Source organism: Neoarius graeffei, chromosome 1, assembly GCF_027579695.1.
Source record: "Neoarius graeffei isolate fNeoGra1 chromosome 1, fNeoGra1.pri, whole genome shotgun sequence".
NCBI classification, from domain to species: domain Eukaryota; kingdom Metazoa; phylum Chordata; class Actinopteri; order Siluriformes; family Ariidae; genus Neoarius; species Neoarius graeffei.
In genome coordinates, this window is record NC_083569.1 from 55,692,241 (window position 1) to 55,707,571 (window position 15,331).

General features: G+C 40.2%; 2 protein-coding genes across 7 annotated transcripts in view; both read left to right on the top strand.

Moving 5' to 3' along the window:
* Window positions 1–12,013, top strand: part of aco1 (aconitase 1, soluble) — a 48,091-nt gene extending 36,078 nt beyond the window's left edge. For all 3 annotated transcript variants that reach the window (XM_060934984.1, XM_060934991.1, XM_060934978.1), the window contains exons 12-21: window positions 110–245; window positions 2,793–2,877; window positions 2,968–3,124; window positions 3,244–3,368; window positions 3,466–3,570; window positions 3,763–3,905; window positions 4,010–4,157; window positions 4,810–4,932; window positions 5,086–5,271; window positions 9,210–12,013. In XM_060934984.1, coding sequence (XP_060790967.1) covers window positions 110–245; window positions 2,793–2,877; window positions 2,968–3,124; window positions 3,244–3,368; window positions 3,466–3,570; window positions 3,763–3,905; window positions 4,010–4,157; window positions 4,810–4,932; window positions 5,086–5,271; window positions 9,210–9,326 — 1,325 coding nt within the window. In that variant the 3' untranslated portion in view covers window positions 9,327–12,013. The remainder of the gene's footprint in view (window positions 1–109; window positions 246–2,792; window positions 2,878–2,967; window positions 3,125–3,243; window positions 3,369–3,465; window positions 3,571–3,762; window positions 3,906–4,009; window positions 4,158–4,809; window positions 4,933–5,085; window positions 5,272–9,209) is intronic.
* Window positions 12,014–14,587: 2,574 nt separating this feature from the next.
* The window catches only part of sepsecs (Sep (O-phosphoserine) tRNA:Sec (selenocysteine) tRNA synthase), a 44,671-nt gene continuing 43,927 nt past the window's right edge, over window positions 14,588–15,331 (top strand). For 3 of the 4 annotated variants that reach the window (XR_009655683.1, XR_009655682.1, XR_009655686.1), the window contains exon 1: window positions 14,588–14,927. Coding sequence is in view for 1 of the 4 variants with exons in the window: in XM_060935003.1 (XP_060790986.1) it covers window positions 14,814–14,927 (114 nt within the window). In the remaining 3 variants the exon portion in view is untranslated. The remainder of the gene's footprint in view (window positions 14,928–15,331) is intronic. The other variant, XM_060935003.1, reaches the window with a different exon arrangement.

The following is a 15,331-nucleotide window of genomic DNA, read 5'->3' on the forward strand; positions in this document are numbered from 1 at the left end:
TGGGGCACTGTGTTTTTAGTGAGTGTGTAATATGGTAATTAAACTAGTATCTCTAAAAAGATGCCCGTTTAGCCAAATAAATGATAAATGCTTTATTTTACCTCCACAGGTCTCCTGGCAAAGAAGGCCATCGAATGTGGCTTAAGTGTGAAGCCTTACATTAAGACTAGTCTGTCTCCCGGTAGTGGAGTGGTCACCTATTATCTGAAGGAAAGTGGTGTAATGGAGTACCTCTCACAATTGGGGTATGATGATTTCAAGGCATTTAATGAAAGAGATTAACTTCATGTTAGACGTAAAGTATTTAATGCTATGAAAAATGTAGAAACAGGATCTGTATACTGCAAAAAGTGACATCTTGGCAGTTAAAATATCTTGAATATAGTCACAATGATCTAGTATTTCCTATTATTATATTAAAAGAAACCAAATGTAAGACTTTTAAAACTATTTCTAGGCTTTTTTTTCCCTGTTAGATAATCTTGCTAATTTGAAGTATTTATTTCTAGAAAAAATTTACAACCTTAATTCCGTAAATTTGGGACACTGTAAAATGTAAATAAGAATATGACGATTTGCAAATCTTGCAAACCCAATATTTCATTGAAAATAGTAGAAAGACAACATTTCAAATGTTGAAATTGAGAAATGTATTGTTTTTGAAAAATAAAAGCTCATTTTGAATTTGATGTCTGCAACACCTTTCAGAAAAGTTGGGACGGGGCAACAAAAGGCTGAAAAAGTTGTGGAATGCTAAAAAACAAACAAAGCAAAAACTACTGTAATTAGGTTAATTGGCAATGGGTCAGTAACATGACTGGGTATAAAAAGCACATCCCAGAGAGAGGCTGAGTTTCTCATAAGTAGAGATGAGGAGGGGTTCACTACTCTGTGAAAGACTGCGTGGGCAAACAGTGCAACAATGATGTATACACGTTTCAGAGCAATATGCTGCCATCAAAACAAAATCTTTTACAGGGAAAGCCTTCCTTCTTTCAGCAAGACAATGCCAAACTGCTTTCCACACATATTAAAACTGCATGGGTCTGTAGTAAAAGAGCCCAGGTGCTAAACTGGCCTGCCTGCAGTCCAGACCTGTCTCCTGTTTTTAAAATATTTGGTGCATTATGAAGCGCAGAATACGACAAAGGAGACCCCGAACTGTTGAGCAACTGAAATTGTATATCAGGCAAGAATGGGACAACATTTCTCTTTTAAAACTACAGTAATTGGTCTCCTCAGTTCCCAAACGTTTACAGAGTGTTTTTAAAAGTAGAAGTGATGCAACACAGTGATAAACATGCCCCTGTCCCAACTTTTTTAAAATTTGTTGCTGACATCAAATTCAAAATGAGCATATTTTTCAGGAAAAAAAATGTTTCAACATTTGATGTGTTGTCTTTGTAATATGTATGTATGAATGTATGAATGAATGAATGAATGAATGAATGAAAGAAATATAGAGTTTCTAAGGTTTGCAAATGATCACATTGTTTTTTTTTTATTTACAATTTACACAGTGCCCCAACTTTTTTTTTGGGATTGGGGTTTTAAATTATCTGCCAATAGAATAAGAAAATGTAAAGCTTAAAAAGAGTAAGATGTCTAGAAATAGATATTTCAAAATCCAATACAATAATCCAAATCATGTATTTGGATTATTGTAATTTTATAATAGGAAATGGATAAATTTTAGTGCTGTCAAGCGATTTAAAATATTTAATCGCGATTAATGTCGCGACTGTCATAGTTAACTCGCATTTAATCGCACATTGTCACATGAAAAACCGTTGTAATTCTCTTAGCATAAAGTGAATGGGCTTGCTTTGTACCAATGTGGTGGGTTTTTTTTGTTTGTTTTTTGTTTTTAATTGCAGAGCATAACACGTCTTGTCACAGCCACTGACATCCATAACTTCCATATTAGATGAGAAAACCAAGGGATGAAAAATAAAGTGCATATCACTGTGAAAATTAAAAAAAATTATTTTACTCTTCATTAGTTTCTTTTGAAGAGAAGTATTTGCCATAAAAGAAAAAAACAGATAAGAAAAATAAAAACATTCATCATACGTTCAAAAACGTTCATCATAGTGTGGCACTGTATTATCTAATTCTCACTGCTTATAACTCTACACCTCCCCGGTGGAGATGAGCTGGGAAACTGAAGACTGAAGGAACAGTATTGAAAAGTATTTTTCCAGTCTCACCTGTGAAAGGTAATCCCATGTGATCTCGTTTGGACGGTAAACCTGTTGGTACAGTTAAACGCAGCACATGAATGAGGCATCTTTTTATTAGACGGTTGAAGAATCTCCACTTTGCCCCATCCAATATGGCGGCGAGGATGTTTATATGTCTATGCCTTTCTCCATCACTCACATGTACTCTTATTGAAGCAGTGCGCGACAAACCTCAACAGGAACTACGGGTGACTCGCAGGGCCAAATTAGAATTTGCGTTAACGGCACTATTTTTTTTAATCGCGTTAAATTGAGATCGCGTTAACGCGTTATTATCGCGTTAACTTTGACAGCACTAATAAATTTGATTATATTTTCACTTGCCAAGATGAGTTTTTGCAACGTAAATGTTTTGTATTTATGACTAATACAGGAGATACAAGTTGAAATGCAATCGGATGTATAGTTTTATGACCGATAAAACATATTTTTGACACAGCGATTGATCATCTTTCAAGCAAATTATTAATTTTTAAGCCTCCGGGGAAATGACAGCATTATAATTTGCACTTGAAGGAGTATTTTGAAGCATTATTTGTCTCTTGTTAGTTTTGAAGTGGTCGGTTATGGCTGCATGACCTGCATAGGAAACAGCGGTCCTCTTCCAGAGCCGGTTGTAGAGGCCATCACTCAGGTAAATACTGACCGTCTTTTCTATAACTATGCATGCTGTAAGTCTGGAAGTGTTTATCGAATACCATGCTATGAGAATTTCTCTTCTCAGGGAGATCTGGTAGCGGCAGGTGTTCTGTCTGGCAACAGGAACTTCGAAGGTCGTGTACACCCTAACACACGTGCCAACTACTTAGCATCTCCTCCACTGGTCATTGCTTATGCACTTGCAGGAACAGTAAGAGTTGACTTTGAAAAGGAGCCCATTGGTGAGTGAAATGGGAACATGTCTTGTCTTATCTTTTGTATTTTAATATCAAGTTTGCTTACATGAGTCCTTCGGTTCAGCATGTGCAGTTAAGGTTCTGTTTGGTGTGTGTTGGAATAGGGGTGAATACAGAGGGGAAGAAGATTTTTCTAAGGGATATCTGGCCCACGCGAGAGGAGATCCAGGCTGTGGAAAGGCAGTTTGTTATCCCCGCCATGTTCAAAGAGGTTTATGAGAAAGTCGAGGTTAGCAAACTAGGCTTAAGCAGTGATTGACTTGTTCAGTCTGCTCTTAAGTGTATAGGTTATCATCATGTATTTGGCTCTTTTTTTTTTTTTGAAGAAAGTAAATGAGCGCTGGAACTCTCTAAATGCACCTTCTGACAAGCTCTACACCTGGGACCCGAAGTCCACTTACATCAAGTCTCCACCTTTCTTTGATGGACTGGTAATATAATTTCCTCACTACCGTCTCAGAGGAACGATTCATAAATTAGTTTCAAGTTTCATGCTACACAATCACACCATGAAAGTAAAGACGCACTGTGGCTCATAGAACACGAGTAGAAGTTTTTCAAACAATTACAGTACTTGCATTTAGAGCTCGGCCAAAATATAAATTATGTGTTTTGTGTTTTAGACCAGAGAGCTTCCAAAGCCTAAGTCTGTTGTAGACGCATATGTGCTCCTCAATTTGGGGGATTCAGTGACCACGGACCACATCTCTCCAGCCGGAAACATTGCTCGTAGCAGTCCTGCTGCTCGCTACCTGACCAGTCGTGGGTGAGATGATGATTTTTGATCTTCACCAGTTGTTCTCTGGAATGTCTCTTTCCATGGAGTTTTAAAAGATTAGAAATAATTGCTTGTTTCGCTCCTCCCTGCAGACTAACACCTCGAGAGTTTAACTCGTATGGCTCTAGGCGTGGTAATGATGCCGTCATGGCTCGGGGAACGTTCGCTAACATCCGCCTTTTAAACAAGTTCCTCAGCAAGCAGGCACCTTGCACCATCTACCTGCCTACAGGGGAGACGGTAGGACTCCTCACAGGTCATCTGATCTAACCTCGTACTATGTAACGTGCAGTGGCAGCACAAAAAAAAAAAAAGTGTGCAACACCAACACTTTTTAAAAATATATGCTGCCACATAAGAGTTTTTTCCGAAGACCTTTATTTCTTGACATTGCGTGACCAAGAGTAGTCTTGGCGAACCCTACTGGTGTGTTAGCTGAAGGACTCAGAAAAAAAGGTTATTTGCAGTGGCCCAAGAGAGTCCAAGAGTACAGTTGTCTGCAGAGCAATAGTCTCTTGTGTGTGTGTGTGTGTGTGTGTGTGTTAGTAATTTCTAAGCATTTCTTTGATCACATAAACATTTGAGTAGTGGGCTTATTCCTCTACATGCATTCAATTGTTCCGCAATGTACCAATAGTTGTTCTATAGCCCTGATAATTTAGATTATATAATCATTTCATTTTAAAGACGTCACCCATCCATTGTTTTGTTTTTGTTTTATATTTTTCTGACCTGAACTAACAGAGTTCACAAGTCATTGCAGTTTTGACAGAGGGAGGTGAAGTGGTTTAGGTTTTGATGATATTCTCAGTGCAGTTGCAGTTTGTCTGCTATGTTGCAATAAGCTTGAAAATGTACAAACTTCTCCTTTAAATGGCGTTCTCTCCCACAGCTGGATGTGTATGATGCTGCAGAGAAGTACCAGGAGGCAGGTTACCCACTGCTGGTGCTGGCTGGGAAGGAGTATGGTTCCGGCAGCTCTAGAGACTGGGCAGCCAAAGGACCGTTCCTGCTGGTGAGCGTCATGTGCACATTTACCTCGTGTTAACGATTTGAGGTTGTACTTGTATTTTCTTACAGCAATGAATCAGTGATTAGAAGAGGAAAATTGTCTGCATGTCTTCCTGTGAGTAAAAATAAACAAACAGTTGTGCTTTGATGCCCTCAGGGTATCAAAGCTGTATTGGCGGAGAGCTATGAGCGGATCCACCGCAGTAACCTGGTGGGTATGGGGATCATTCCTCTGGAGTATCTGCCTGGAGAAACAGCTGAGAGCCTGGGGCTGACAGGCCGAGAGCGCTACACTGTGGTCATCCCTGAACAGCTCACACCCAGAATGATTGTTGAAATTAAGGTACATCTTTGTTTATATATTGTATTTACTGCTCCATTTTACTGCAGTAAATTATTTTCAGCAGTTTGGCTTTTAAAAATCGCTTCATTATTTAAAATTTGCAATTCTATTAAGTTTCTACTGTCCTCTTTTTTTTTTGACACAGTAACTGCATTAAGTCAGTAATTATGATAAACTTCTTGACTGTGGTCAACAGCGTGTGTGAGAGAGAGAGAAAATCTTAAAGAGGGAGTGCTCAGCTGACAATTCAAATCACCTTTATTTCAGCAAGGCTAATTATTCACGAAAAAAAACAGACAAGCTGCTCAGTAGACTGACGTTAGAAGCTTGGCAATTGAGGTTTTTCACCCACGTGACCAAGTCATGTGATGCATCGTTAGGCTGCCATTTTGGACGTCACGGCTCGAATCAGTTTGAATGCGAGGAAGGCGACAAACGAAAAACATAAAAGAAAAAGGAGCGAGATGCAGAAAACACCTTCACTATCCAGCGACGTAGGGCATTTACAGGGCGAGCAGAGGGAGAGGTATTTGCAAAAATTGAGGTTAGCAGGCTTGGAGAACGACGTTTACCTGCTTCCACCAGGATTGTTCACTGACGTACGGAAGTACACGAAGCCCTCGTCTTTACCTGACTTCGGCCCACATGATCTGTATACCTATGTCGTTAAAAACCCATCGCCATACACAGGTATTGATCTGAAAGCGTATAAGAGTTTGGATGCCTACAAATATTTTGTGTCAGGCTGGGTGACATGCCTACATCAGTGGGTCGTCCCTGGAGCCGGTGGTCGCCATCTTATTACAGCTAAGGTTTGTTCACATTTTCATTTACTTTCGGTCCTCAGGATAAACAAAATGTTATTAAATGTCATTGAAATAACTTCTTAGTCTGTTGAGACATGGCCCGTTATAAATTTGCTGTTACCAGGCAATGACCAAGAACTGTATTATTAGGGTCGGTGTCTGTGTTGTAGCAGTGTACTAGCAGCTAGCTGTTAGCACTAGCTAATGTCAACAACATAGTAGCTAGTATGTTACTGTAGCAATGTTTACGTTCAGTCATTTGGATGACTGTTAAAACCTTTCAGTCTCAAGTTTTTCCTTTACTGTATTTACTAGTTTACTGTAATTATGATCCAGCAGCTATTTACACCGGATCCAGTGTAAATAGCTGCCGGAGCGCGCTCCGGCTTGCTCCCCCTCAAATTAAGCAGCGCGCTCCGGCTTGCTCCCGGAGCACTCCGGGAGCAAGCCAGAGCGCGCTGCTTAATTTGAGGGGGAGCAAGCCGGAGCGCGCTCTGGAACCTCGGCCGGAACACTCCGGGAGCAAGCCGGAGCGTGCTGCTTAATTTGAGGGGGAGCAAGCCGGAGCGCGCTCCGGCAGCCATTTACACTGGATCCGGTGTAAATAGCTGCCGGATCATAATTACAGTAAACTAGTAAATCCAGTAAAGGAAAAACTTGAGACTGAAAGGTTTTAACAGTCATCCAAATGACTGAACGTAAACATTGCTACAGTAACATACTAGCTACCATGTTGTTGACGTTAGCTAGCTTGACCTTCAAAATGGCGGACACCGGGGCATCACGTGACCCTGTGATGTCAGGTGAAATACCTCAATATGACCTAAAAGTTATATTGTGATATATTTTCTGACATTTTTTTTACAGTAACGATATTTATTATGATTTATATCATGCTATGAAACTAATGTTCAGAGACAAATGAACATGACTGCGTATACAAACACCAGGAAGCAAGGGAACGCTTATATGCTCTTGTGCACACTTGTGGCTGGTTCGGACTCCTGTCGTAAATGTGTGCCGCTCCCAATACAGGGGGCTCGTTCATGCGCTTCAGTGCTGTGCTGGCCTGCTGTGTTTCGCTGTGGAACACTACTTGTATTTGCTTTGCTTTTGTTCCTGGTGTTTTGGCTTTGTTACCTCTGCCAAGGAGGTTATGTTTTCGGTAGCGTTGGTTGGTTTGTCTGTTAGCAACATTACGGAAAAAGTAATGAACGGATTGCTCCGAAATTTTTTCCAGAGATGTGACTGGGCACAAGTAACAATCCATTACATTTTGGTGGTGATCCGGATCACCTTCTGGATCCTGGATTTTTTTTTTAAAGGATTCTTGGCGGAGGTCTGCGCTCTCCGAGTGCTTTTCTAGTTTTCTGTATTTTTTTTATTCTAATTTCTTAATTAGAAATAATATTCAGTTGTCTGACAATATGAATAGTCATATCATAATGATTTATCAAAATATTGCCTGACTTTTTTTAAAGGTCCCATGGCATGGTGGTTTGTTGATGCTTTAAATGGGCTCGTGGAGGTTTCCGGATGTTATATCCGCAGCCTTTCTCGAAATGAACCCTCGGCACGTAAATATAGCCTCCTGGGAGAAAGCCCCATTTCAGCGCTTTTCCCAGTGCATCGTTTTGCTAATGAGAAGCAGGAGGTGGGGAAGGGTAGAGGGTGGGGGCGGGCCATGGGGGAGGGGCTTGACCAAGCTGCGCACACATACTCGCTGCTATCAGTGCCTGTAGCCACGCTGCTAAGACAAAACCCCGTTCTCCCTCGGACTCCTTTCGTAAACTCAACGTGACACAGAGAGTGAGAGTGTTCGGAGTGGTAGTTTACGAACGTATAATACCCTAGGCTTGAACACGCACTCCATAACCAAAGAGGATAGAAGCAGCCACTACAGCAACATATCGCTTATCCAACAGAAGACGTGCATTGCGGAGCAATAGTCAAACATAAGCTCATAAGTTAGTCAATTTCCAGACTAAACTCAGTTTAACAGAGCATGCTGCATGCTCTTTAGTTTTGTAGCGCAGAGTACCTGGCTAACTGCAGGAAGCGGTTAGCTGCACAGCTAATGTAGCCATTGCTAGGCTAACGCACCGATTTTAAAACACGGCAAAACGACTTAACAGTTCTACACTTACTTGTTCGGTGTTTGTTGCTGATGCGGCAGGGATGCTTGGTACGGACCCAGGCTTCAGTGACAGTTGATGTGCAAAACCTGCCCTGTACTGTCCCAAGTTGTGGAAACATTCCTCAGGAAAATGCTTCCGACAAACATACACCGTCTTAGGTAGACTCGACGGCGTATTATTGAAGTAAATAAAATTAAGCCACTGCGTCTTCAGGGGCTCTCCCGTCGGCAGTAAAAACAGACTCTTTTCTGTGTTGTCACGTCCATGTACAGCGCAATTTCCATGTTTCGCTCGCTTAGGTGATGCCCTGTTGTTGTGTCCTCTATGGTCTCCTCACTACAACTGGGCGGGGCAATCCATACAGTGGGTGGGAATCCAGAGGGGGGGCGTGGGGATCATCTCCCTTGCTGACGTAGTAAAGGGAAGAGCTTATCAACGCGCCGTTTTGACGCGCCATTCTCAAATGTTGGGCATAGTTTGGTTTACACATTATGAAATTTCTAGCCACTGGGGTGACTTAAGAAGGTCAGAGGAACTCATTTTAACGTTAAAAAAACCTCAGAAAGTGAAAATTTCATGCCATGGGACCTTTAAAAAAAAAAAAGTGAGAGGGAGAGAAAAGTCTGAAGGCCCAAATTTATACAGCAGAAGATACTTTTTTCAGTCTTTATATGAGTTTCCTCCAAGCTACATGCACTTGGCCCAAGATCAAGGTAGAGAGCAAAAAGATATTAGCACTCCTCTCTCGAGTTATCTCATGAAAGTCTAATTGTCTCTAACTGACATGTATTCTACTAGTGTGGGATCCAGCTACTACTTTTTCTAAGCATATAAAGAGTTCTGTCCTCGACTGAACTGAAGTACACCATAAATGGGAATGCTTTGTTAATAAATCAAAAACAAGGCCGTAGATTCAAATTGATGTCGTTCCCCCCCCCCCCCCCCCCCCCCCCCACCTCTTTCCCCCTCATTGCTTTCATGGTGCTGTCTGCAGTTGGACAACGGAAAGATGTTCCAGGCTCGGATGCGGTTCGACACTGACGTGGAGCTCACCTACTTCCACCATGGCGGCATCCTGAATTACATGATCCGCAAGATGACAGAAAAGTAGAGGTTGTCTCGTCACCCTCCAGTGTAGCTGATGGTGCACAAGCATCATTTTTTTTTTCATCTGTCTCTTGTTTTGGAAGTGTAAACTTTTTGTTTTGGCCATGTTTAAGAAGTAGTCCTTTTTTTGTGAGTCAGTAGTAAATTTACTGTTTAGGTTCATGTTTGAGTAGAACACATCAGCTTGGAATACAGTATAGAAAAGTATTAGAAGTTAGCAGTGGTGGTTGATATCACTGTATCTGTGAAGGTCAAATGACATCTGGCTGACAAAGTACTTTACCATCACTGTGTATGGTCCCTCATCCTCTGACCTTAATAATGTTCGAGCTCCTGAGCACAGTTAATGACTATATCGTAAGAGGTGAATCAGAGATGGAGGGAATTTGAGTGAATAACTATAGGCACTGGCCACAGGTGTGTACAGATCCACTAGTGGTCTGGTTTCTAGCCCTACCTCAGTCTTGCCAAACAATAACCTTCACTCTGTCTCTCAATCTTTTTTGCATTAATTCAAAATCATTGTTATTTTTCAAGGAAAATAATCATCACAAAGACACTAAACAAACATGACTCACTGTGTTGCTATGATTTTCTTGCTACATAAAAGCTTTGTCCATCCAAATTAACTATGAAATGCTAAACGCTGGTGAGTATCACAGCATTATCTTTCCATTCTTGGACCATCTTTGCCCTCCAGCTTCCTCAGCTATCAAGTAATACATCACGTCAGAGTAACTGGTGCTTATGACTAACTGCTGACTGAGATGCAGAATTTTTCTTTTGATGACAAATCTATCCATATAATTTTGTATAAATCTTTATATTGTAGTGTGTTCATATTTGTATGCTAATTATCTTAGTGTGCGAGATTCCTGTAAGTGCCTATAATATACTGTGATGCTTATATACAGCGCCGTCCATGATTACTGGCCCCACTTGTAAAGATTAAACAGGTGAGGGGAAAATAATCCACCTTTGGGTAAAGTAGTTTCATCTTGCACTGAAAAAATGAGAAAAATCCAATCTTTAATAGAAATACATTTAGAGAAAAACAAATCCCTCATTAAGAAATATTTTCAACAAAAACACGTGTGCTATAGTTATTGGTACCTCTCCATTTAATACTTTGTACACCCTTCCTTTGCCAGTAAATTAGCACGGAGTCTCCTATAACATTTTTATAAGGTTGGAGGTACAGAGCAGGGCATCTGAGACCGTTCCTCTTGACACAATCTCCCCACATCATCCAGGGGCCTCGACCCTCTCTTGTGCTCTTTCCTCTTCAGCTCAGCCCACAGGTTTCAATGGGGTTCAGGTCAGGGGACTGAGATGGCCAGGGCAGAAGCTTGATTCTGTGGTTAGTGAATCATTTTAGTATTGATTTGGACACATGCTTCGGATCAGTGTCCTGCTGGAAGATCCAATGACGACCCAGTTTTAGTTTCCTGCAAGAGGCAGCCAGATTGATTGATTTTAAAATGTCCTGGTGTTTCATGGAGTCCATGATGCCATGTACCCTAACAAGGTTTCCAGGGCCTTTGGAGGAAAAACAGCCCCAAAACATCACAGAACTTCCACCAGATTGTACAGTTAGGATCGGGTTCTTTTCATTACAGCCATCCTTCTTTTTACGCCAAACCCACCTTGAGTGTTTATTGCCAGAAAGCTCCATTTTTATTACATCAGACCATAGAACATGGTTCCAGACACAGTTGTGTTAGCGTTTTGCAAACTTCAAGCACTTACATTTGTGGTTAACTGGCAGAAAAGGCTTTTTTTTTTTTTTTTCCTGAAAAGCCTTCCAAATAATCTGTTGGCGTGGAGGTGACGTCTGATGGTGGTTTGGGAGACTTGGAAACCCCAAGATTTTACTTTTTCTCGTAATTCACCAACAGTAACTCTTGAATATATTTTATATTTTTTTTAAATAACTATTCCCTGACTTATCGAGGTCAACACACTTCTCCCTCATTTGGTTTGTGTGTTCTCTTATCTTTCTCGTTTTGATGGATGACTAAGGGAATCTGGCCTCTGTCACCTCGTATTTGTCCTCTAGTTAATCAGGAAGTCATGGATTACAGCTTGAAAGCTTCTACACACACCAACCAACTCAAAATGTACAATTTTTAAATGGGAAACACGCTTCAGTTACATTGTGTTTTTGTTGAAAATAATTTATTTCTTGATGAGGGATTTTTCTCTGAATACATTTATTTCAATTAAAGGTTGGATTTTTTTTTTCAGTGTGAGATGAAGTTACTTCACCAAAAGGTGGATTTTTTTTTTTCTATCCCTTTTTACTAATCTTTACAAGGGGTGCCAGTAATCATGGAGGGCACTATATGTCTGTTCAAAGAAGTTTAGTCATCTTGGTCAAACCAGATGTACATGTGTACTTTTGTTTTGCTTTGTTGGTGACGAAACAGTTATGTGAGCCATTCAGCCGTACAAGTAGCTATGCACTTTACTGTTATTGATTTAAAGTGTGTTGTTTTGGAGAAACATGGAATCTGAGAGGTTATGCCTTAGAGTATCATCATTACTTTATTAACTTTATTGTGTACCACTTCATGATTTCTAAATTCCTCTGGAAGTTACTGGTTATATAAATATTTCACATCACACTGCTCTGAGGAGTTTAACATTTTCAAAACAAATTCAATAAATAATTGTGGATAGAAACAGCAATACAGTTTCACTTCTCTTGACTGGTCTGATGTAATGCTCTTCTGTGTCTCATGACTTAAATAAAAATCTTTTTTTTTTTCAGATGACTTATGGTTGTAGTGGGGTTTTTTTTTTTTTTTTTAAATCATACACAAATCTAGTAACTAGAGATGGCAGTTGAACAAACGAATGACCCAAATGAATGATCAAACATACTAGAACTACTATGGGGGAAACAGTGTGCCGTTTACATAAATCCCCTTGTTTATTTTAAAAAAATCTAACGTGAAACAACCATGTAATAAGACTAATTCAAATGTTTTCAGAAAAACAGCATAGACATGGTGTCTTTTGTAGTTCTTGAAACTCCAGACTGTTTGGAGGCTATTTTCATGTTGTCTTTAACATTTTGACCAATAATTTGAGTAAAGAGCAAGTTTTACAGGACTGTAATGGTCCATTTAAAACATAACTAGTGGGCTACTATTTTGTAATCTTCAGTTTGACAACCAGATAAAATGAATGATTCGGAAAAACGAACTGCAAGCGAACAAAGTGCAACTTCTGCTGAGCTCTATATAAAATCTGGAGAGCTCTTGGCCTATTTCCGCTGTAGAGAGAAGTGAAGCCATCTGGCCGCCATATTACCACTCCCACCGCGTGTATTTGGCTTATGTGTGAAACCATGGTATCCGATCAAATTTGCTCCAAGAAAAGTATCTCTTGACCCCCCCCCCTTATTACCTTCTCTTATTTTCTCCACTTTACCGACATTCCTTATAGATCTTTGTAGCACTCTCCTTCACTGTTACTGTTTTTCCCTTTTCCAGTTAGTCTCTGATCTTTTTTTTTTAACCACGATAATTATTTTTACGGCGATTATTTCAGTTTTTCTCTTATACAGCGTACCTTTCTCTGTCATATATTTCTTCTTCCAATATCCCTAGAAAATTATATGTATAAATGCACATAAAATGTACTTTAAAATACATTTTCTTATTATGCAGAATGTCCTGCACATTGATCTGATTTCAAATTTAAGATATATAATTGTAAGGATCAATAAAAACTACCTAAAACACTGAAAAATAGCATGTTACCTGTCCCTGCACTCTATACTTAACTATGAAATATTATGATTAAAATCCTTCAGAAACAGTATTTCTTTTGCACTGTTGTGTGACTCCATATCCTATCCATGGTTTAAATATATTTTTTTCATAAGAAATCCACAATATCTTAGTTAAAATACACATTTTAGTTGTGTCCCTGGGTTTTCACTCAGTCCTGTTACCCAGACATATTACCCCATCTGACAAATTTGGAATGTTCCATAAATCACATGCTGAACAGGAAGTTATATCAGTTGTGTCTTCTGAAGGCCATGGGAAGATCAAAAGTTAGTTCTCTCATTAACTTTTCTGTATATTTGATGATTTTTTAACTTTGATAAGGTCAATGTCAACATACTGTCCTGTTACTTAAATTATTTGAGATATTTGTTTATTTTAAAAATACAGATTTTTGGTAAATCACTAGAATGTGCTAAGTGTGGTCATGCTATTAGCCATGACGCCATATGGCTTAATTCCATGTATTAGCTAATCCTAGGCTAAAACCTCAGTCCTGTTACTTTCAGTCCTGTTACTCATATAAAGAGTATGCAGCCACCTTTGACTTCCAAACCTTGTAAAAAAAAAAATAATAATAATAACGTAGCCGGAGGTTGACCAATACACATTTTGAATAGTTAAATATGTGTGTTATTATAATCAGTGTTGAAAAGACATAACAAATTAAGTTTAATTTGGGAGTGGTACAACAAGCAAATGGCACCCATTTGGTGGAATGTCCTTTGACCTGATGATTTGTACAGTTCACTGCTGCACATGTAAGCATTTTTCTTCTAATTTTTCTCACCAGCTACATAAATAACTTGTCCAATTTTGTGTAGCGGGGCAGCACGATGGTGTAGTGGTTAGCACTGTCGCCTCACAGCAAGAAGGTTCGAGCCCCGTGGCTGGGTGGGTTTCCTCCGGGTGCTCCGGTTTCCCCCACAGTCCAAAGACATGCAGGTTAGGTTAACTGGTGACTCTAAATTGACCAGAGGTGTGAGTGTGAATGGTTGTCTGTGTCTATGTGTCAGCCCTGTGATGACCTGGCGACTTGTCCAGGGTGTACCCTGCCTTTCACCCGTAGTCAGCTGGGATAGGCTCCAGCTTGCCTGCGACCCTGTAGAACAGGATAAAGCGGCTAGAGATAATGAGATGAGATGAATTTTGTGTAGCTTCCAAATGACAGGCCTGCTCTGGGATGGGAGTGGTAAGATGGCGGCCAATTGGCTTCACTCCGACGAGCCTATGAGCTCTCTAGGTTTTATATAGAGCTCAGTGAGTGTTCTATAGAAAATAAAAATCAATGTTTCCGGAAATGCCTGCTTTCTTTCATCTGAGTGAACGAGAATTTCCTTCTCTACCCAATCTCTCTGACAGAAGCAGACAGACAGGACCTTTATTTTGAAACAAAGATCAGTTGGTAGGCGGAGTTTAAGAGACGCGTAAACAGGAAGTGTATCGTGGTTGGAACCCAAAGCGGCTCCTTACTCCCTAGAAACGCGCCCTGTCTAGGGTGTGAAATAATGGGTTATACACCATATCTAGTCTATTATATATCCAAATAAGTAGTGTTTAGGATTCACCCATGCTGACTAGTGATTCTGTTAAGGAAGAAAAGGTGCTCCGGAGCACATTACGAAACAGCGAGTGAGTTAAAGAAAACAGGAAGAATAAACAAACAGTCAGTTTATTATCCAGCTGGAGGAATGAATGAGGAGAACTTCAGGCTGAGTGAGAAGCTGGTGTCTGCTTCCTATGTGCGGCAGGGTGTTCAGGCTCGGCGCAGTCATGAGCAGCTCCTCAGGACTCTGCTGGAGCAGGTACACCTCTCCCTGCACTGCACACAGCAACAATATCAAGCACTTTAGATTTTAAAACATTAAACAGCTACAAGGAATAGAGGTCAAATCAAGTTTATTTCTATAGTGCTTTTAACAATAAATAAACTTTTTAACAAAAAAGTTGGGACAAGGCCATGTTTACCACTGTGAGACATCCCCTTTTCTCTTTACGACAGTCTGTAAACGTCTGGGGACTGAGGAGACAAGTTGCTCAAGTTTAGGGATAGGAATGTTAACCCATTCTTGTCTAATGTAGGATTCTAGTTGCTCAACTGTCTTAGGTCTTTTTTGTCGTATCTTCCGTTGTATGATGCGCCAAATGTTTTCTGTGGGTGAAAGATCTGGACTGCAGGCTGGCCAGTTCAGTACCCGGACCCTTCTTC